The sequence below is a fragment of the Nannobrachium achirus genome (genome assembly GCF_963921795.1).
Source record: "Nannobrachium achirus genome assembly, chromosome: 3".
Classification (NCBI taxonomy): Eukaryota; Metazoa; Chordata; class Actinopteri; order Myctophiformes; family Myctophidae; genus Nannobrachium; species Nannobrachium achirus.
This window is the reverse complement of record NC_137812.1, coordinates 62,557,609-62,581,805: the sequence shown is the minus strand read 5'-3', so window position 1 is coordinate 62,581,805 and position 24,197 is coordinate 62,557,609. Positions and strand designations below refer to the sequence as shown.

The 24,197-nt window shown below is 42.0% G+C and overlaps 2 protein-coding genes across 2 annotated transcripts; one reads left to right on the top strand and one right to left on the bottom strand.

The window, feature by feature from the left end:
• Positions 1-3,850: 3,850 nt before the first annotated feature.
• Positions 3,851-12,801, bottom strand: pi4k2a (phosphatidylinositol 4-kinase type 2 alpha). Its single transcript, XM_080721867.1, has 9 exons — positions 12,377-12,801; positions 10,752-10,952; positions 10,264-10,395; positions 8,760-8,913; positions 8,419-8,480; positions 7,715-7,814; positions 6,815-6,948; positions 5,901-5,960; positions 3,851-5,264 (listed from the first exon to the last, which is right to left on the bottom strand). Exons 1-9 carry the CDS (start codon positions 12,713-12,715, stop codon positions 5,103-5,105), a joined length of 1,344 nt encoding a protein of 447 aa, XP_080577993.1. The 5' UTR covers positions 12,716-12,801; the 3' UTR covers positions 3,851-5,102.
• A 3,328-nt stretch (positions 12,802-16,129) lies between these two features.
• Positions 16,130-23,812, top strand: pgam1b (phosphoglycerate mutase 1b). The gene is made up of 4 exons (XM_080721193.1): positions 16,130-16,483; positions 21,063-21,337; positions 22,158-22,338; positions 22,986-23,812. Exons 1-4 carry the CDS (start codon positions 16,345-16,347, stop codon positions 23,153-23,155), a joined length of 765 nt encoding a protein of 254 aa, XP_080577319.1. The 5' UTR covers positions 16,130-16,344; the 3' UTR covers positions 23,156-23,812.
• Positions 23,813-24,197: the final 385 nt, after the last annotated feature.

Sequence of the window (24,197 nt, the reverse complement as noted above, 5' to 3'; positions counted from 1 at the left end):
TGTGTGTGTGCCGTGTAAGTACAGTATAATGAACCAAGGAATAGTCATTGAGGTTTTCTGTCTGACAAGCTCAGTATCTAATCAGAATCAGAATTTATTGTCACATCACAGGTTTACAGAAGTAGAAAAGTGGGTGAAATATTTCAGGAAGGGAAGAAGGGGGGGGGGGGCAAGGGGGAAGAGAGCAATCAAAGAAAACACCTGAGATTTGATATACTATATGATATTGTTATTTCACCCTAAAAAGAACTTATTTTCTATCGCTTACTTACCCCATGGAGGATTGGGGTGGATATTTTGGATTTTCTTGTTGTTTTTGTTGTATTCCTAAGCCAATAATGTGATGACCAGCAGTAGTTCCCCATGGAGAGACAAATAACCTGCTTTGTTCCCTATTGAGACACATAGAGTCTCCTTAAATCAAATGATTGGCTTAGGAATTTGACAAAAACTAAAAACATGGAGACGTGAATTCAAGTCTCCATGGCGTGATTAATCGATAGAAAAAAGTAATTTTGGGAGTGAACTTTATTTAGTCAGCGTGTGTAAAAGGCATCTAATTAGAAATGTAGTCTAGACTAGAGCCAGGAGTGCCCCGGTACCACACCAAGTAATAGTATGTACCACATAAATAATGTTAGTCTTTCCAGCAGCTGCCCTGGGTTTGAATCTGACAAGGCTCCTTATTACATGTCTTCACCTGTCTCTCCCACTTTCCATATTCTTCTTGCAAGCAATGAATTGCATTTTTATAGCACTTTTCCAAGTGCTCAAAGCGTTTTACAATGGTTCATTCATTCATACATTGGGAGGTGAAGCGGCGAACAGTTGACGCCAGTGTCCTCACTTCCCACATTCACACACCAATGGTGGTAAGCTGACACCGACCAACTCATTGGAGGCAATGTGGGGTTCAGTGTCTTGCCCAAGGACACTTCGACAAGTGGACACGAGGAGCTGGGATTTGAACTGCCGACCCAGGGACCATAAAAGAACCTCTGGAAACTCAGATTGTGATTAGCCAACCTGCTCTACCTCCTGCGCTACAGCTGCCCCAGGAGCAGGGGGCTCCTGGGGTCTGAGGAGCAGGGGGTTTGGTGGCTTAATCCAGATCACAGATACACTACCACAGTGTCAGCTACAAATGTATGTTGTGGACAGAGAGAGAAAGAGAATGTGTGAGAAAGGTAAAGTCATCCAGCTAAATATGTGTCATTGTTCCTTACTCTGTGTGAAGCATATCCCTTCTGTGAATCTCTACAATTCCTCAGAACAGGCAAAATGTTAGTCCTCCTAAACTAATTTCTGCTCTGTAGTTGGAAAAGAAGGGCTTTGGTTAGATGCCATTATGAAAGCAACATCACCATCTATTATGAAAGCAACATCACCATCTAGTGGAGAACTGCTAGGTCAAATAGAAAATGTCCTTTAAACACACATGATGATAATTGTCAAATGTGAAGGTTTTGTAACAGTAGGCCAACATATTCATGATCAAGAGTTGGGCTCTTGGGCTGGATTGTCCCCAATACCTTGACCCATGATTATACCGTTCAATGATGATCAATACCGGACATAAGGTCAGGTTGATCATCACTTGATGGACGCATACTACTCCATTGTTGAGTTGTGACATTATGTGCCCTGGGCATTGACGTGTCCAGAACACAACTCTCCAGTCTTCCTGTCAGTGTTGTTTTTTACAGCAATGTTTTTTTTTTTTTTTTTAGTCATAGTCTTTTGAATAAAATGCCATTTAGTTTTAGTCATAATTTAGTCACCTGAAAAGTTTTAGTTTTAGTCTAATTTTAGTCAACTAAATATCATAAGATTTTAGGTGACTAAATTTACAGTGGATTTAGTCAACTGAAATGTATTTTGGCAGGCCTTGATAGCATCGTAATGACTGATTTTACACTTGGTTGTGTGCTGAAAATAGCCGATCTACAAGTTGTGAGCTTGTAGATCTGCTATTTTCAGCTGTGAGCAACCAAACATAAAATGACTCTGTTCTCCACTAGTCCCTCCCTAACATTTTAGTCTAGTTTTTATTTTGTTGACGAAATTGTCAATATATTTAGTCTTATTTTTAGTCATCACAGCTTAGTTTTTATTTCATTTTTATTTAGTCAGTGAAAAACAACGCAGTCGACAAACATTTTTCGTCATAGTTTGTCGACGAAATCAACACTGCATCCTGTGATTGGTCAGATCAGCAGATCAGCTTAGCTTCAAAGGGTGGAAATGTGTATATGCTCACACTACAGTGAGCCATGTGTCCTATTTACACTGGTTTATACTTGGATGCACAAGTGTCGTGGTGCAACGTGGTGTGAGCTAGAGCTTGTAAATATCAGCTATTTATGGTGTAAGACACCGGCAAGCCACTAAGTATAAATCAGGCCTTAAGTGTATTTGTGCCGTTGTATGCACCATGATCAGAAAGAAACTTCACAACTCCTTATATGGGTCTACTGTATATACAGTACACCTACTGTATCTAACAAAAGTGAGTACATCCCTCTCATTTCTGCAAATATTTAATATGGGTTTACTCACTTTTGTTGCCAGCGGTTTAGACATCCATGGCTGTGTTCAGTTATTTTGAGGGGACAATAACAATTACACTGTTTTCCAAGCTGTAGAATGACTACTTTAAATTGTCATTTATTCAGTGTTGTCCCAATGAAAGATATAGGCCTACTTGAATATTTGCAGAAATGAGAGGGGTGTACAGTACACACTCACTTGTGAGATACTGTATATTACACCTCAGTGAAAGTCTGTACTGCAATGTCGTGACCCCTATGTTTCAGATTCAATCACAGTTTCACCACAGTTTACACAATGCCCTCTTTCATGAATTCCATCGACTGATCAGAGAAGTTTAACTCCAAAACTTTAAATCTTAAAAGACTGAGCTCTTCATTCTTCAGCAACTGTTAAGTTAGTTATGCAAATTAAGGTGAACCATACACTGCTCTAATGCTTGACACCAAGTCTCTGGTTACATTTCCAGACAGCAGGACCATACAACTCTTGGGGTCCCTAAACCTTGCAATTTTCTTTACCATTTTGAAAAAAGAAAAAAGAAAATTAAATAGTTCAAATAGCTGATTTACAAGCTGATTTACAAGCTCACAACGTGTTGATCGGCTATTTGAAATGTTTTAAAACATCTTACTAGAAAAAAAGGCAAAGTCGTTTAGGGATAAGGGCGAAGGCATGGAGGAAAATCGGGCCCTTGATGTCCAATGTGGTATAGTGTTATATGGTACATTGGATCTATTCTACAGCCATATGATATGGTCAATGTATCACTGCATTTGTACAGTATAACTTAGGGGTGTAACGATACATTTTAACAACGATACGATATGCATCACGATACATGATTGACGATACGACACATGGATGATATTGGTTCATTCATGGCGATACGATACGATTCAATGATTTAAAATCGGTACAGTAACTATTTAGCAAAGAAATTAAATCTGTGTGAAACGTGTCAATAGTGCATGTGGAACATCTATTATTATGGATATAAATAAGTAAACACTGATTCTCTAGCAAATACATGGACATTATATTTCAATACAAACCCGCACCTTGACATGAACACAGAGATTACACACATTTATCGAAAGACCAAGAGTAGCTAATAGCTATATGGAATGGAAAAGTAATTAAACCCCTCTTTTTCTTTTTCCTTCTGAAAATTGCTAAATACAAGGTACAAATGCTTAATTTCCATACAATTAATTATTTGCATTTCAAAACGATTCGATAACGATTAACTGCATTGTGAAATTATACCGATACGATACAAAGTCAAAACGGTACGATATATGCTTTTGCAAATCAATATAGTAGATCATTGCAAAATAAAATTGATTTTTCGATTCAGTTACTACATCGTTACACCCCTAGTATAACTACATGCAAACCATTTGTTGCAGAAAAGGACACAGCAGCCAGTAGTATTAATGGAATTCTTCTTGTTATAATCTTGTCATTAAATATTACATACAAATTATACAGTGCATTGTCAATACATTTCATGTCAGTTAGGGTACAGCAGGAAGTTACTTTATGATGTTTTTTGTTGTTTTAAGTTCACCTCAGGTGTCAGAAAGAATATCAACAGACTTCAACATGGACCGTTCCAAGACAATCACGAGGAGCCTGGCGATTGTGGCATCCCCCCTCTGCCTACCCATAGCACATGTTTCCCCATCCGCTGAGAAAATGGCAAATTCTAAAGTGATGTACATTTTGTACATAATTTTAATTGCTCACAGCGAGAAAGCCGAGAATAAATATTAGATGATGTGCATAACTCTCAAAGCTCTCAAAGCGTTACCCACATGCCCGCAAATTATGTGCAACTCCCCATCTAAACCTCCAAAGCAGGGACAGTGACCAAAGGTGAGAACAATTAACATGATTTCCAGTCCACTTTGTAAAGACTTCACCCAGTGATTCGTTCTTCAAGACCCAAAACATTTTACACATCTTCACACATCTCTTCTTGGATTAAAATAATTGTCAAACAAGCTTGCCATTGGCTTTCCAAGCCTGATACTTTTACTTTTGTGATGGAAGGAGTATGCAGATGCATATATAGAAGTCATAAAAGAGAGGGAGATTAAAAAAACAAACAAACATGGAATGCAACATCTGCAACCTGAACAAACGTGAGAATTTCCTTCAACTGGTGTGTGTGTGTGTGTCATTATAGTCCAAAACATGGGTATTTCGTCCATTCATTCTTCCATCAATTCTGTTAAGTCGTTTATCTTCGTCGATATCCACACAAGGCACAGAGGCAAAACGGGGAGAGAAATATCCATGAAAAAAAAATCCCTCTCCTTTTGGCCTCGTCTTCGCACCCCTCACTCACTCTTAGTACCCATAAGCAGTGTCCATAAATAAGAGGAGAGGAGAGGAGGATGAGGTGACTTTTAGTCCCATTTGGTCACCATTCCAAACCCTGAGTCACTCAGGATATTGTCTCTCCCTCACACAGACACATCCCCTCCCCTTTGCACACACCTGACACACCATCCCGTTCCTCTTGCTGCTTCTCCTTCCTCTCTCTACCACCAGGTGAAAAAGGGCCTTCTACTCTGGAAGCTCTGTGTGTAGGACTCACTGTTGGCCCTCTGCGGGGCCCTGGCTGTTTCCACAATCACCGGGGGCATCTGCACCAGCTGGAGGGGTGTCTTGCCGTCCTTCAGGGCCTGGCACAGGTTCAGGATCTGGGAAGGGGGTGGAGGGGAAGGATAGGTTGTACGGTCAGAAATAGGGTATTATGTCCTATGTCACAGCAGAAACCTCATAAATCTCTGCTGTCGGGCCGAAACCTCCAAACTCTGAAAATGAGCTGAAGTGGAGTTAGAAGGTTGACCAAAGGACTTTTTACTACTTTTCATTGGTTCAATATTATTTTAACCAACACACAGCCGTAAAGGGTGTTCATTAGCACATATTTATGAAAAAAGAGAGGGCCAATCGGGTGGAGTTAGCTGGTTTGGCAGAAAGTGTGGAGTTCAATAGCCCTGATTTATGGCAAAAAAATCAAGAACCTCAAAAATGGAGTTAAGAGGTTTTGTCCAGACAGTGACGATATGAAGAAAGCATCTTGTCCAACAACAAATGGGATGAAATTTAGAATAGTATGTATGACTGTATGAATGAATGGATGATCCTGAAATAGATGGGGGAATTGTAGGTATGAAGTGGGCACTCAACACAAATTGGCATTTTGTTAAGGGTATGGTGGACAAAATGATCAAATTCACTGCTAAAGAAAAACACAACCTAAAAATGTATCATCATTAACATTTAGGTTTAGGTGGGAATGTATGATTGTTGGGTGCGTGGAGAAAGCTCACCTGCCCCCGCATTACAGCTACTTGTTTATGGAATTGCCCTCTGTCAAAACCTTGATCTTTCTGTAAAACAAAAGGACAAAATACAAGGCACTGGTTAAAAGATTGCAGCTACATAAATTAGAGGGGAGAAGTGCTTCCTCCTGCTATACCAATCGTTCTTCCTGTCATGATCCAGCCAACTGATGTCTTTCTGTCCATCCCGTGTTGTTCCACATACTTTTGTAAAGGAAGGTGATATAATATAGTATGCACATAGTATACTGGAGTCCTGTGCTTTCATTATACAATCGAACAACATTTTGCCTAAGTAGGGCTTCAAGTTCACATTCACATTCTTACTTTTCCAATTTGGGATTATCCCATTACCTACGTGCAGTTAATTATTTGCATGAATAAAAAGACAGATGCAAAGCGATTAAGATAATCCCAGATAAAAGGTCATTAAAACACAAGGTGAGATTAATATATGGCTTCAATTAAAAATGAGAACTCTAAACAAATAAAAAGTAGAAAAACAAAACAGTGAAAGGCTTTGGGTATCAAACCCATTAAGCAGCAGAATGAACAGATGCACTACCAGGCAAGTAATCAAAATACTCTAAATGAATTAAACCAAATTCCTTACGGGTTACACTAAATATTTAAATTATTGATAAACATCTGCATGACTGGCTGCATTACTTAATTTACAAGAAATCACAATTAGAGAATGTTGAAGAATTGTTATTTTGATCATCGTTTTGCCCGAATTGTGGACACAAACGTTATCCAACAATAACAAAATATTAAAGTTTTGGGTCTGAGAGGCTAAATCTCATCAAATGGTGGTCCGTGGCTCAAATGCTGAATAAATAATGGTCCTTGATATGAAATATGTTGAAAACCACTGATCAAAAAAACTCTTTGTCCCATACCTTGAACAGTTCGTAGAGGTCCTCCTCCAGATCTTTGATAAAGTTAGGGTCAGATAGTTTGGGCAGGACTAACTCTCTGATCTCCTGGGAGAACGGTACTTTGGCCTGGGAAAGCCACGCCCAGTAGAACGGATCTGGTGATTGGTCAAAAGGAGAATGTGCCTTGAATGTCAAACGCATGCATTGGTCACAGTGAAAATGGCCATGCCAATACGGGACAGTGTTTTTTGCAGGTCTTTCAGTCCGAGTGTATCAAGAAAGCAAGGCAAGTTAAGGCAGCGGAAGCTTGTGATTGGCTGCGCGGAGCTGACGAAAGTCGGGGGGACGAAGATACACCTAAACCTAACGTTAACCCTAACCTCAGTCAAACTAACGCTGGTGAATGCTAACCTGGTGAAATGCTAACCTGCCAACCCTGGTGAATGCCAACCTGGTGAAATGCTAACCTGCCAACCCTGGTGAATGCCAACCTGGTGAAAGGCTAACCTGCCGACGCTGGTGAACGCTAACCTGGTGAATGTTAACCTGGTCGGAACAACGGGAGGTCTTCTCCACCTTAACCGAGGTGCAATTTTTGATACACTCGGACTGAAAGACCTGCAAAAGAGACTGTCCCATGCAAATCGATGAAAAATACATAGTCATGATATAATAACATAGACCACTTTAAGTAGATGCTCAGTGTTTGTAGGAAAAAGACGCGTTGATAGAATTAAAGTGTTTATACATAATTCTATTGAAAACATTTTTCTTTCTTCAAAGAACCAGTAAGTAACCTACAAAATTATTAAAATCTTAAGAGTCTGTGAATGAAAGGATACATACAGTATCTGGCCTCATAATATCGAGAAGCTAATCGAGCTGATAACAAGAAAAAAAGAAATCAATGGATGTACTTACAAGCTCTCCAGGAGTCCGGGTGTTTAAGTGGGAAGGCTAGACCATTGTCTATGGCTGCCAGCTTGATTATTGGATCTTTAACTACCACCCAATCTGAGTCCTAAGGAGAATCATCATCCAGTGGAAGAAAGACAGAAAGTGGAAGGTGTTTAATGTATATACATAAACATTTAATCAGATTTAATATACATAAAGGGATAGGAGAAGAAAGTAGGGCTGTCACAATTATTACATAATCTTCTAATCGCAATTATTTGTCATAATCGCAATTATTTTGTGATAATCGTCATAATCGTTTACATTTTGAAAAATGTTTATACAGTAAATGTTCAAACATTTAAAAAATAGTGGAAATAGCAAATCTACAAGCTCACAACGCGTCGCGTGCGCCGCGATGCGACAAGTTGTGAGCTTGTAGAACGGCTATTTCCACTATCAAAGTTATTTTTAACGTGTTAAGTTGTCAAATATGTCCTTCGTTTCTCTGTATATTTGGGTTATGTTTCATATCTGCCATGTGCAACTTCAAAGACTACAAGCCAAACAGAAATGTAATTGTCAACGACAAAAACACAATTAAATCGTTAATCGCAATTAATCGTCATGTAAATTGTCATAATTGTGACAGCCCTAGAAGAAAGTAAATCAATCTGAATGAAGTTTATTGGTCAAAACAATTTGCATTAGTGTCTGAGTGTCCTCACCCTATTCCCCCCAGTGTCCATGGGACAGTCGTATTTTAATAGCCAGTTGTCATTTCCTCTGTCTGAAAGAAAAAAATTAAATAAACATCTCAAAGAACGAAAGCAAATATGCCATTTTATAGCCAGTGATTACAAACGAACAGCATTCCGAGCAATGTTGCCCTGCAAGACAGCATGTGACAAGAAGGAAGCGCCTAACCCGCTTTCATTCATCGAATCCACTGCATTTTAATTTAATTTGTTCCGAGCTCCATTTTGTTTCCAGTTGCTGGAAATGTCATGCCATAATCAGTGTATCACAGCCATAAGAGCGCGGGCACCATGGAAACCATGTACTATACCTGTGTTTCTAATGATGTAATCTAGGACTACCAGACGTTCAAACTGCAGCTGCAGCTGACGGTTAGTATTCTCAGGCAAGGGCTCAGCTTCAAATCTCCGTAGCCAGAAGTCTGCATCCTTGAAACCATCCACGAAAAGCTGGAACGAACCAACCTAGAGGAGACACAGTGCAATGTCATTACTCTGAAAGGCCTGTTGGGAGGTAGGGCTGACCTTCGATTACTTTTTTCATAATCGAAGCTTAATCGAAGCTTTCTTTCGAACTTCGAAGCTTCGATGACGGCGACCGGGGGGGGGGGGGGGGGGGGGGGTGGTAGGGAGCAAAAGTTTATCGGTTACATAAGTGATAACCGCTAAGGAAATGTGTTTAAAAATGCGCGATTTACACAATTTTAAAAGGGAAAACACACCAGTTTTTTCCTCATAATAATGCTCCTTATTTTCATTAAATAGTACAACAATACAACGAGGAAGAAGAAGATACGAATGTTTTCTACATTAAAGAAAGGTGTTTTTGCAGGACAAGTAGGATTGACATAATCACATCACGTCAGTAATGTAACAAAGCGCGGCTGCAACAGCAAACACTGCAGCGCGACTCGAGCCCTATATAACAAACAGATTAACTCCCAAGTCCCAAGGTGTTGTACACGCTAATGTAATAGTAGATTTTATAGTAAATAATTGCACTGCACTGTGTCTGAATTAAAGTTCCACACTCATCAACCGAAAGCTGATGGTCAGGCTCAGACAACGTAGCCTACTCTATGCGGGCGCGACTATTGAGCTTGCAGCAGATCCGATATAAACTTCATCAACACCACGACACTCGACAACGTAACCCTAGCAAGTTGGGTTTTAAGCTATTTTTTCCTCTTTAAAACGGGATCGACGCTGACGGGGTCCGTTTTGTAAAATCCAATTTTCGCTGTTTGTTTCCTTGCGTTGAGTTGTGTGTCTGTCAGCGAGTGGAAGACAGCAAACGCATGCATGGATCATGTTACACCGACAATGGTTTGATAACGAAATGTGTGACTGCATCGCATAGTTGCATTGGGTGATGTTACTCAGACATTGGTTTCACACATTTCGGTGCCAAACGAGAGGAGGAGGGGGGTGACGCTATCACGCTAGAGTGGAGCGAGGCGCATGCAAGCTAAGGCACGCGGCCCCCCCAAAGGACAAACGGCCGCGGCCGATTATTCGAATTTATTTTTCAAATTCGAATACCGTGCCTTCGAACGAAGCTTCGAATATTCGAATTTTTTGGGTCAGCCCTATTGGGAGGTTATTTTCTTGGTTTGTGTTTTGACAATCCAACAGTGTTTTAACAGTGCAAAAGTGTTTTGACAGCGCAACAGTGACAGTGTGTTTTGACACTGATGGTGAATACCATTATTGTGCTTCAGGTGAGGAACAAGAGCGAGTACATCAGAAAAATCTAACTTCACATCACTTCCTAAAGGTCATTTCGTAATGCACCGTTATGACTTGGTAGCTTACTTTGGGTGGTAGTCCAATCCTATGGAAGCGTTGTCCCACTTTAGGCACCTTCTCTAGGGCTAGCCTCTTTCCCCGAGACTTGACCCGGTCTATGGCACTGTAATTAAACGTTTCACTCGCCAGGTACACCACCTAGAGGGAAAGATTCATTGGGAGGACATTTGATGAGAAGCATGTAATGTTGTAGTCGTGACTATGGGCCGATGCATACTCCACTTTTAGAGACGAGTTTAATTCGGTTCGGCTCTGTACAAAATACAATATGGCGTCATTCAGGGGTACGGGGGGAGGGTACTGTCATTAAGTTGGCTGTTCGGTGCTGCCGAGATGTTGTGACACCCCGAACGGAAGCGATTTAAACTCTGCTCTAAAAGCGGAGTATGCATCGGCCCTAACGCTGAACAGAAGTAGGTGCACAAACATGTTTGTGTCTGAGAGAGAGGACCTGTTTAGACATTGATGGCTGTGGGTAGATTTCTTTCCCCTACCTTGGTCTTAGGTACAATGTTGAGCTCTAGTTTCTGATCAACCAGGCTGGCCCCAGCCTCTGAAAGGTATCCCTGGTTGAGGACCAGACAGTCACGGCCAAAACAGCAGGGACAACACAGTTTCTGGAGCCATTTGGTCCACTTTGGGTTGAGCTGTCCATAGGGCTCCTCATTTTTAGGCTTGAACACGCCAATGATCTTCTATGGAAGTGGAGAATGAAGACAGAGGAGGGAGGGGAAGTAGAGGAGTGCATAGGAAAGGATTAAAAAAAGCATCAAAGATTTTAGTAGTAGTAATAGTCCACACAACCAGGTTTGCTTGTGAAATAATAGTTTAAAGTTAGTCTTTTTAAATAAGTTAATCTCTCAAATAGTTAGACCAGTAGGACAGTAGTTTTTTCAGCCGAATAAATGCTATTACACATAAGAAGCTCTTGGAATTACATGTTGGCATTATGCCTACAGTATCCAACACACACACACAGTCATGTGCATAGACACACAACTTGAGCACGACATGGCGCTTGGTCATGGAGGGCGAATTATATTCCGAGGGAGAGCTAGCACATGATCACAAAAGCACACTGGTGACTAAAACTAGGGAGTGGGGGTGAAGGCCTCACACAGCCAACCTACACTTCTCCCTCATAATCTACAGCAACTAGATTCAAGTGGTATAAACAGGAATTGTTACTTTGATGTGCTACACACAGGCAACCAAAACATAACTGCTTCTTGATTTTAGAAGAAGTGAAACTATTTACGACTCGGTCACACTCACCACAGACCTCTGGACATTAAAGAAGTCCATTGATGCACTTCCCGGTTCAAAAGGGATGTAACAGCCCAGTGTGTTCCTACACAGTTACACGCTGGGCTGTTACATTGTCAAAGGTCAAAGTGTATAGCTAGAGCTGCTCCCCACACCAAACCTTTACATGAAAACACTATTTGGCATGATTTGTAAGCTTTATGTTCACAAATATGATGCACACACTGAAATAAATAACCTTTGCTGTGACAAGTCAACCATGATTGATCATGTGGCAGAGATTTCCTTGTCATACGAAATGTAATGCAATGTAAATGGAATGGAATGAAAGCCAACTTTGGTATGTCTAATGATCTGAAATAACATACATGTCATGAACCTGATCATTTATGTATTGCATTCAACACATGACAATCAAATGTTAATAGAAGGCAGATTGATCGGCCCTCCCATGATATGCCTTAAGAAGTCAATCTGATAACTTTCATTCAGGGATCAAGAGATAATATGCAGTCATGTTATATAGACTGCACAATACAGTATGGCAAATACATAACAAGTATGGCAACTAAAATCCTCAGTGTCCGATCATCCTTGTAGCTCAGAGTGCACACACATTTTACTTGAGTACGTTTTATGACAGCCAGTCATAAAACTTGATGTAGCCTTATCGTATCACCTATTTGCCAAGTCATCATAGTAGTAGAACAAATGAGGCCTTTAACTGAATACCTAGAAGCAACAGCACAGACACACTTTAAAACTTCACAAGCGTTTCAACCATAATAACAACAATGAATCAATATGGCCATTGTACGGCCTGGAAGAATTCAATTTAAACGCTCTTTCTTACCCCCTGTGAATCTTTGACAAAATAGCTCCCACTAGATCCCTGGTAGATTCGCTCCGGGTAAATGCCCTCCTCTATGGCACGTTCGGCCTTTCTGATGATTTCTCTGAATTCTGGATCTTCCATGAACTCGTTCCTGTGCGGTTCCCGAGGCGAGCCGCCTCGATCCCGGTCCAGCAGAGGCTGTCTCTCCCGGCTGCGTCCCGGGCTTCCAGCCGGGATGCGCACCACAGAGCCCGGCGTGCCTCCAAATGTGCCCCGGGGACTCGGGGGCTCCGTCGGACAGTAGCTGAAATCATTGTTGTCGCGAAGAGGAGAGACAAGCGGACTCGTCTCGTCCATGATGTGGTGTCAGAGGACAGGAGTTCAGGTGCAGATGGGGACAGAGGGACGGGGACATACAGAAAAACGTAGGCTTTGTTGGCTTGTGCCACTGCTAGCTTCTGACAAGGCTCTCAAAAACAACAAATCAGATGACTGTCAGCTTCCGGGAAGAGGCGGGACCCTACGTCATGATTCCATCCCCCAGGCTTTCCACCAATCAACATTCAATGATAGGGCTCTGGTTAAAATGAGTGCAATATACAAGTGAGGGCAAATAATAACTGTTTAATGTAATAATAACTAGAATTTTGACAACTTGCTGCTTGCTTGTGCAAGTCAGGCCATTACATGGTCTGCCCTACTTGTGCGCCAGCAGAGCGTGCCATGAGGTGCGCTCACCACTGGCCAGGGAGGGTTGCCAACCCTCCTGATTGATTGATTGATTGATTGATTGATTGATTGATTGATTGAAGAATTTATAATTGCAATGGGAATAAGTACAGTTTCATGACAGCACAATTAAATCACTGGTACAAGGTCAACTATAAGGAGTTCCTTGTAAGCGTATTTAAACAGGAACTACTTTATGTATCTCATTGAAAGACAGACGGATAGAACAGAGTACTTTGCATAGAATAGCATCAATTACAAAAGCAGAAAAAAAAGTGGGGGTCGGAAACATGGGGGCTTAGTCTAAGCAGTCGCCTGAAGGTGACTTTTCAGACCCATTTTGAAGGAGGTTAGGGATTTGCACTCATAAGGCTTGCGGAAGGGAGTTCCACAAATAACCCGGCAGGAGTCTCCTGAATTTAGACCTCATTTTCTGCGGTGCTCCTGAATTTCTCCTGGATTTGGTATCAAACTCCCCAAATTCACCAGAACACGCAGGAAATTACATCTACTATGTTACAATGTTTCTGGGGGAGAAGACCCCCCCACTTGAGGGGTGAGGGCAATACATGTATATTTTCACTTAAGTAATGACTGCATGGTCATCATTTAAGATGTGTCTTACTTTGCTTCAGTCATCAAATCAATTTCAGTACACCAACATTTGGCGTTTTAATGGCTGAAATTGTACCCATGCTAGTAAAGTAAGTCTGATAAAAGTATCAAACACACAAAATTCAACAGAACACAGAGGACCCCAGACTCCGGTTGGGGAGTTGCAAGCCCAGGCCTAAACACACACAGCTACCACCTATACTGTAGCCTACCTACCTACATACTCAGCCAAACGCAGTACTTGCGCGCTCTGCTGGCGCAAGTAATAATATCTGGTTATGAATTGAATATTATGGTTCACGGTTATGCAATAGCCTACCAATTGTACCCATTGTCAGAGTACCCGCTGTGCCCATCTGTCTGTCCCTTTTATGCCCATATGGAGTTCCATGTCAGGCATGCCTAAATACCGTTGGGTCGGTCCCATCAGAGCCCTTTGGGTCCCATATATGTGCTTGCCCTGAAGTTGCCCAAATATGGGCATTGCAGTCAGGTAGTTGGCAACGTTCATGCCGAGTTTGAAGTTCTTGAGATACTTGAACTACAGAAGGACAGGACACATAGACAGACAGACGGACAGAGATTTTGTGCATTTATTGTAAGATATTCCTAGGCCAGGATTTCAATTTGAATGGAATTCACTCAAATAATATTTTTGTGTATTTTTGAGCGGTGGTAAACCGCTCCATTTTTCCTCAGCGTTTTGCCATAGCAAAACGTGTGTGTGTGTAGCATAGCCTGTACATCCTAGACTCAAATCCTAGTCTGAAGACGTTATGCAAGCATGACCACCGCTCACTTCACATTGGGTGTGATTTTTAGTAGAACAGAAGCCTATCAGAATGATTGAATTTGTTGTTATCTCGTCTATCTTGGGCTGCTGTCAGCAGGGTGCCACCTGAGATCTGGGACAGTGACCACAATCTGTTGGTGTGGTTGCTGTCTCAGGTCCTGGGTGGTGTTCTGCTGGCGCCGGTTTGAAGTTCATGCGAGGTCCAGGATGTAGGGTTGGTCAGACTTTGCCCTCGGACTTTGTCTGGGTTTTTGGCTGGTAACGGCTGGGTGCCGCCTGGGACAGTGACCACAATCTGTTTAGTGACCACAATCTGTTTGCTGTCTCGGGTCCTGCCTGGGTGGTGTTTGGCCCAAGAACCCACGAAAAAAGGGTTAGGGCTAAGAAAACATAAGAAAGCCTAAGGCTTGTTACATGCGCCAGCAGAGCGTGCACGTACTGCGATCGTTGCTGTCTGTATCCAACTATCCACAGTACAAAGGGATGCTGTCTGTGGGGAAATCTTGCTTTTGCGAACGCCCATCATTTCGACCGGAGGGTTAGCGACTCACTCCACGGAGGTTAAGGTTAGGGTGAGGGTTACAGTCGGGTGTCGAAAAGATGAGATGTAGTAGTAACAGCGACACGCTCCCGCTGTCTGTATGTATGTGGCTGACAGTACAAAGGCAGGGGGGCCTTTAGCCAATGAGGGAGCAGTGTTCTCGGTGACGTCACCACCAACCAACAAGTGTCATCACAGATTATACAGTAGGCTACATCCATACCCAGCACTGATCGCAGTACTTGCTCGCTCTGCTGGCACAAGTAGGCCTATGGCCAGTTTGACCACGAGTGCACGAGACGCAAGTTGGCACCTCGACAGAGTGCAGTAGCTTCCTTTGTATATTATATTATATTATTATACTCTTAATTAAGCATAAAGTTTGGTCTTTCTCTTAAAACTAGACCAGGTCAACCTGGTTGTGCCAGACCCCGGTTCTGCCAACCCTCTGGGCCTATAAATTTAATGGTACATTTATAGGCTGTCTGTCCCTTTATAGGCTGTCTGTCCCTCCCTCATGTCATCATCATTTGTGACATCATTGTGACCAAATATGGAGAAAAGAGGGAGGGACAGACCGACAGACAAAGCAAAAGGCTTTGTCTGTCGGTCTGTCCCATGTCATTGTGATGACATGAAGGCTTTGTCTGTCGGTCTATCCCTCCCTCATGTCATCATCATGTCATCATCATGACCATCTATGGAGAAAAACCGGACAGACCGACATTTGCTTATGTAGGCCTACCCATTTCATGGGTCTGGCAAAAACGGACAAAGCCAGATGTTGGAGCTTAGTTCCTTCCATGGAGCATTGGCGCTCAATAACATTTGAATTTCACAATTTCCCGTCAGTATTCTTTTTTAACACGTTCAGAGTACAACTGGTGTACAGTACAGTGATGCAAACGACAGGATGTGTTGCCTCAGGCCTCAGCACCGTGGTCGTGCAGCTGTGTGCGTATAAGTGCATGCATCATCCACTCTCCTCTCTCCCTCCTCCTCCTCAGAGTCAGGAAGCTGCTGCTCGCTCTGTGATTGGTGGACACCAGCAGGAAGACCGCTCCACTCCGATCGTGTCAGCTGCCAAGTTCACTCGACTGAACTCTTTAAACCCAGTAGCCATCATCACCATCAGTGGCATCACATTGCAACATACCCCGGCAGATTCTCTGTAGCCGTGGTTTGTTGGGCTGCGAGGTCGTCTTCGCCAAGACACTTTTGCGGACATTTTCACCGCATCCTCAGAGGAGTCTAATTTCACCTTTCCATTCCCGGAAACAACACAGCGCAGAGGACATCGGCGAGAGGATGGCCGCGTACAAACTGGTTATGATCCGCCATGGAGAGAGCGCCTGGAACCAGGAGAACCGCTTCTGCGGATGGTTCGACGCAGACCTCAGTGAAACCGGGACGGAAGAGGCGAAGAGGGGAGGACAGGCCTTGAAAGGTATTGAAGGCTCATAACCTTATTTATCACGAAGACAAGCTGCTATTAGTCATCATGCGGCCTAATCTGGCTTTCTCCCCGGACCCGGTGTGGTTGGATGGATTATAAATGTGTCTGTACTGTCCACTGTCAGTGTCCACTGCAATGCTTACGCAAGCAGCATCCAGCATGTATGGGCGACATATTGTCAGGCCACTGCGACAAGCTGAGTGAGCATTATATCGGTTTAGAAGGGATGTGGCTACATTGATGTTACACGATTATTATGTTGATTAACCTCACATCCCATGCAAGCGATGAGCAACTTTCTTTTCTTGTCCTGTCCTCAGATCATGTGGAGAGAATGCAGCCTGCCGAACTAGTTTTTGAATGAACATCCATTCACTTTAGGTTATTTTCCTCCAACTGGCACTCGTTGTTTTGCATCATCCACCTTGTCACGTTCATACTTTTTCTCTCCTCCAGCCTGTCCCTACTTCACTCACTCCCAGAAAATGTTCAGCTGCTGCAGTTTGCACATTGTTGTATTTGGGATATCTGGTCATATGATATTATATGCATTACAGTGTGTATTTATTGGAGGATAATATAACTTGTGTGTGGGGAAAAGCAACAGAATGACTAGTATTGTACAGTCAAACTAGTCCAGATACCTCTTTTCCCCTGTGTGACTAAAATAATAAAAGGGTGATGAGGAGGTGCACCTGCTATATTTAATTATACTAAGCAGTAAAGCAATCCCAGGCCAGCCTCAGAGGAGAACAGAGCTGTTATAACAGTCCATTATGCACTACTGTCAGAATTTATTTTAGCTTTGTGATCCACAGTGAGTCAGCAACTCTGCATGTACTCACTCCTGATTTAGCTGAGAAGAAGGTAAAACATCCGCTCACTGGTTTAAAGCAAATTCACCTGATGAAGACCTATAAGGTCAAAACAATGCCATTAAATAAAATAGGTTTTGGGAGCTTTTAAACCAATGTGCTCCTTCTCCTTGTTGATTTCCAGCACCTGGCCTAAATACAGGTAGATGTGCACAGCAAACGGCTGGGTTGAAAATAACCTGATCTGGGTTGTATTATAACCCACCCCTGGGTAACTATTGGACCTACCCAACAGTAGTAAATCTTACACAGCAAAATGGGTAGGTCCTTTCTACCCAGCACCGTAGTAAGATATTCTACCACACCCTGTCCCTGGGTAGATTTTTTTACTCACTCTGGGTCAACCACTATTATTTAGTATATATTTTACCCACGTGTGGGAAGTATATTTTATTCATCGTAAATGACCATGCTAATATTACTTGACATCAACATAAGATAAGATTTGTTTCAGGGTTTTTTTTCTCAGATAATTTGTTCCAAGTATAGCAATATCAACATAAAGGTACATAATTGTAAATTATGCAACAATGCTGAAAAGCTATAATCAGAGAAGTTTAGAGTAGATCTACATAATAAACTCAAATGTATCATGAGTTCTTCTCCTTCGGAACAGCAGGGGGAGGGAGCTCAAGCATAAGCTAGCAGCCTAGCAGTTAGGGTTTTGGCTCAAATATTGACAAATGAAATTCTGACATATGACAGTCAGCTTGCCAAGGCAGACACATGGATATGATACATTTAGCATTTTTAGCTACCAAAAGCTTAGAAAATATCCCTGAAAACCTAGGGAAATGCTTTTCCCAGCATGCTTTGCATACCAGGTGACCAACTTAAGTTTAGAACTACCCATACTGAGTAAAACAATTTTACTCAGCAGCTGGGTAATGTATGAGCTGTACAAAACAACCCATTATACATACAAACACCATTATAATAACCCATAATGGGTAAACCATTTTTTACTCAGATTTTGGGTAGATGAATCTACCCAGCAGTTTTTAGTGTGTGCGCTGCACTAAATCTCTTCTGTGAAACGATTGAATGTTTCCAACCTAGGATTATTTGTGAGTCATAGTTTTGTCATCATAGGTTAATGTTATGATGCAAATGTTATGTGCACCTCTGTTTTTTTATTTTTTAAAGATTTGTTTTTTGGGCTTTTTATGCCTTTATTGATAGGACAGTAGACTGACAGGAAATGGGGAGAGAGATGGGAAATGACATGTGGCAAAGGTCGTCCGGATCGGGAATCGAACCGGCGACGCCAGCAGGCATCGTAGCCTAATATGTGGTATGCGCCTTGACCACCAGGCCAGCGGGCGCCCTGTGCACCTCTGTTTTACCGGGAACAGATGAGGGAGCAACTAAGCTTAAAATACATCTTCTACTGTGTGTGCATGCATACAAGCATGCGCAGTCACCGCAGTGTCTGTGCATTGTGCACAGATCTGCATGCTAACATGCACATGCATTTGTCATAGTGAGTTGATGTGGAATTCTTTCCCTTCAAAAGCATAAATGGGCCTACCAGCAGGAGGGGCTATTGTAAAATGTTCATGTGAAACATGCTACTGTAGCTTGAATTGAAGCTGTTCATTCCTCAAATCCACAATATGGATCAGGGACGTGCTGGGCCCCTGATTCAGCCCGGGAAAAAGAGTTGGAGAGGCCCTCATTGCACGCTATAGAGAGATCTCTATCTCTCTCTATAGCGCTGCTGCTACTCAAAGATTCGCCATTTCAGATCATGACAAGTGACAAGCCAGGGGGGCAATTACATGAGTTATATTTCGTTGTTGTCGGGTGGAAACCTTGTATGTCCAAAACCGTTTGTTTTGTATTTATCATTTTAAAAATGATTTAAACTAGTGAACTACTTTTGTGCAACAGCCTTGTATGATGAAGCAGGGCTTTGCTTTGTGAAAAAATGTATACGTTTGAAACTTGGAGATACGAGGTTTCTGCCCGACAGTGACGATTTACTTTGTTGGCTGCCCAGCCCCCAAAATGGAACGAAGGCCGACATTTTATTTGTAATTCTTTCCTAATGGCCGGCCTGGACCGTCCGGGAATGAACGGGCCGTTCTGGAGTTGTCCCGCTTTTCTGCACGTCCCTGATATGGATTCAGCACAGTGATTAGCCTAATAATTGTATCTGCCAGGCTGAAGGCACACTCCCTGGATAGCAGAGCAGAACCTCTGCCCAGAAGTTTTCAGATCGGGCTGTTATAGCAGCGCTACCAGGAGGCCAATTTCTTTTTTTTAAATACTACTCCTACAGATAATGTCCAGATATAGTCATGTGATTAAGACTGATCAAATTTTTCATATTCCATCCTGAAAAAATGCAAACAAATGTAATATATATATTTTTTTCCAAAGCTATTGGGAATAAAGTCCAAACCGTAGACAAAGAAAGATCAATTTGGGGATTGATTAAGTGACAACGTCAGAGAAATTACATTAATTTGGTGTCAGACTGGCTTATTATATTGCAGAACCTTGTTGTGTTTTAGGAGGACCGGGCTGTGGACCTTTTGCCCTGTGCAGGGCTCTAATGAGCGAGATCCGTACCAGAATTTCCCTAATTAAAGTGAAAATTGATTTGACGATTATAATTTTTTTATCTTCCAAACAAAAATCGATTTTGATTAAAGATCGATTAATCACCCAGCCCTATGACAAAGTATAAATAGACTTTAGCTTAGCAGTCTTTATGTGAACTGATAATATTGAATTCATACTACATTCTTAGACATTGCCAGGAGGATAGGACTACAGCTGTTTGGAGGGTTGACACATCCACATAACTGATTGTGTAAAATATTCATTGACCTTAAGAAAATATTACATTTTGAAATATTGAACAAGGCTACCCTGGCACTAAAAAGCTGCTTTCCATATCTATATAGATTATTATTTGTTTGCTGTGCTGAATTGCATTAGTCATGGGGTTCATTTTTTGTGTGTGTATGTTGGAAATGGCAAATAGAAGAGCCATGGCAGTTTTCGAAACAGGCTTCCATATCACTCAACTCACCTTTTGTATGAACACGAACTCACGTTTGGCTTTTCACATGCCTGAAATATAATCTTCCATGGAAGGCTGCACTTGGCACACCCTTTATTTAAAAAAGAAAACGCTTCGCTAGTGCTCCTTTCTGACAAGTCTGTGCAAAACTAGTACAGGGCTAACTGCTCTATGAATCTCCCTCGAGTAGTACTACTGTTTATGAAAATGCGTTGCGGAGGGTTGAAAGGACAAAACATAGGGGAGTGGCTATCCCATTTGCAACTGCGATGAATGTATTGAATTGGAAAGTTGTATCTAACACATATGCATTGCATACAGTACAGGGCAGGAATTTCAGGGAGGCCATGAAGGCCATGGCCGTCATTGCCCCTCAGTGTGGCCTTGTGCCCCTCAAACCAATGGCATGCCCTGAGGCCACAGTGGCCTTAATTAATGCCCCAGCAGCTGACTGTACTAGTACTTTCTCCTCTCTCTGTCTTCCTGCCCTGGCATTTGGCCTTAGTGCCCTCAAAAAACGAACAACACCAAAGTCCAAGTGGCCTTGCCCCTAAAATTGACAAAATTCCAGGCTCGATACAGTACCTTTTCTTGTGCACAACATTTACCATATTTACATGCAAACTCATAGACTATGCATTTCCTTTCTCTCTTGCAATAGATGCTGGCTATGAATTCGACGTCTGCTATACTTCTGTCCTCAAGCGGGCCATTCGGACACTGTGGCTTGTTCTGGAGGGCATTGACCAGATGTGGCTGCCTGTCCACCGGACCTGGCGCCTCAACGAGCGCCACTACGGTGGCCTGACTGGGCTGAACAAGGCAGAGACGGCCGCCAAGCACGGAGAGGCCCAGGTCAAGATCTGGAGGCGATCCTTCGACACCCCACCCCCACCCATGGATGAGCAGCATGACTACTATAACAACATAAGCAAGGTGATTTTCACTGCTTCTCACTTTCTCTCCATTATTTCTATCTTCTCCCATTAACTTTGACAGTTTATTCCATCACAGACCTCACTACTGCTGCTAAACTAGTCTGGCGACTAGCCATGCCCCACAGCTTCAGTCACAATTCATTTTACTTGCATATACACGTTCACATATTTCTTGCAGAATTAAAGGAGCTATAGTCAACTTTTTCATTGTAGGGCCGACACTTTGTTTACATCCTAGTCTATAGACTAGGATGTAAACAAAGTGTCGGTCTGACAATGGCCAAAATGATTATTTTATCATTACTTTACGCTTTTTGTGGTCATTTTTGAATAGAAACACATATATGAAGCTTATTTTTTTATAAAATATTTTCGAAACATTATTTTTTATTTTAGCATCCGTTTTTCAAGAAAAAGTTGACTATAGCTCCTTTAACACACTAGTCTCACCTGCATCGGAGACTATGAATCTGTGTTGCTGCTATTACACACCTGCTGCAATTTGTATCCAATTACACTGAAAGCTCCTTTGAATTGAATTGGAAGGATTTCAGCCAAATTGTATTGCCATTTTAACTACACACAAGAGACTGATTACTGATATTCTAGTGCAATATAACTGGCTAATTTTATTTTATTGTTCTTTTTATGCAATTTATGTAAACTCTATATTTGTATTAGGAATATTTGACATATCTGACTTTTTTCTTTATCCTTTTCTTCAAAATGCTAATGTTGGGAGCTTAAATAATTCCACCAACTCTTTTACACCTGTAAACCAGTGAAGTTGAATTCATTATTTGTTCATTGTATGTCAGGACCGCCGATATGCCGACCTGACAGAAGACCAGCTTCCAACCTGCGAGAGTCTGAAGGACACCATCGCCCGGGCACTGCCATTCTGGAACGAGGAGATCGTCCCTCAGATCAAAGACGGCAAGAGAGTTCTGATCGCTGCCCACGGCAACAGTCTCCGTGGCATCGTCAAGCACCTCGAGGGTATGATCAAAAAATAATACAGGAGTGAGGGGAAACTAGAAAGATGCAATTGGAGATTGCAAGTGTGGTTGCCGAGACGCCCTAGTGCATGCCACCAAAACTGTGGGAGGAGTAAAGTTTATCTGACATGGATGGAAAGAATAAAGTCGAACAAGTAGTCTGCAGGGCAACCACACTAACTATGCCTGATTTATACTTGATACGCTCACCAAAAAGAGCCAATCTACAAGCTCAGAGGTTTGTGAGCTTAATTGGCTATTTATGATGGGCGACACCGGTGCACAACTAAGTATAAATTGCATGTGGGGGTAAAGTCTTCTTTAGTAGATTCATGGCAATAAGTACATTTAAAGACCTGCTGGAATGACTTTCCGCAAACCACATCTATTATTGGTTGAAATTGGTCCGGACATGCTGATATAATCATGCATTAACGTTTTGGTTTGACCGTTAGTCACTAAGATTGGAGTTTTGAGGGAGTTTTGAAATACACATATTAAATTTGTTTGGCATCTATAGTAAACTCCATGTCTCCATTTTGACCACGGACACACTCTAAAAGTGTGAAAAACATATCTTTCATTTCAGCTGAGCCGGTCTTTCTTCACATCATGGCAATAACGACATGTTTCTGGTATGGCTTCCAGGTATGTCAGAGGAGGCCATCATGGAACTGAACCTGCCAACAGGCATTCCCATCATGTATGAGCTGGACAAGAACCTGAAGCCTGTGGGACCCATGCAGTTCCTGGGAGACGAGGAGACCGTCCAGAAGGCTATGGCGGCTGTTGCTGCCCAGGGGAAGGCCAAGAAATAGGCGTGTTGCCCCCTAGGTGGGCTGGAGAGATTATTCCTGGAGTGCAGATCACTATCACGTGTGCTGTTCCGTTATTATGTTTAAAAGAAAATGTTCATTATGTGTCATACATACATACACTCCACACTCAATACGCTTGTGCACCGAAGTCACACATACCCAGTTTTCACTCAGACACACGATGATGTAGATTGAGAATGAGATTGTTATATTTCATGTTTGATTTGGTTGGTGTGTAGACTTTTGTGACATAATGAGACAGTAAATGAGAGCTGTAAATTATTCCACTATTAAACCAACCAACCAACCAAAGTACATATTAGGGACCAGCCAGAAGGAGTAACAGCCAGCACAAGCCCCCCCCCCCCCCCCCCCCCTTCGGTTTGCACACCCAATATTTATTTTAGTGGCATAGGAGAGCTGTGAGCTGCTGCTGCTTGACCTTGTATGTAAAACAATGTAGTCTGGTGCACTGAAGAAACCTTGCCTGCACATTCCAAAAAGGAATTGATAACTCTTTCCTGTCCACTTGCAAAGCCACACTTTATTAATTTATAGACAGATAAACATATTGACTTACATCATCTTTAAAGTGTGGGTTCATTGAAATCAAGGTTATGCTGGCTATTGTTAAAAGGGCAAATTTACCTGCTCTGCACTGCTGATTTCTGTCTGCTGTAGTATGTGTGAAAATGAATAAATATGAGCCATAGAATCCTTACTTCTTTAATGTCCTTTCTTTGCACATTGTGTCTTCTCTGTTTCTGCCAACATGAAACTATAGCTTTAGTGCACTGCATTCATGAAGATTCATTATATCATTATTATATTTACTTTACAACTACAGGTTTATATGATTACAACTGGTGAATCATGTTGAAATGCAATCATAGTAGAAGTTGTAGTTACAGATATAATAATAAATCATTTAATCACTTGAACCCTGGCAAGCTCACAACGTGTCGCAACATGATCTTGTTGATCGGCTATTTTTGGCAAAGGGATTTGGTGTATAATGGAAAAATGTGATCTAAGTGGAGTT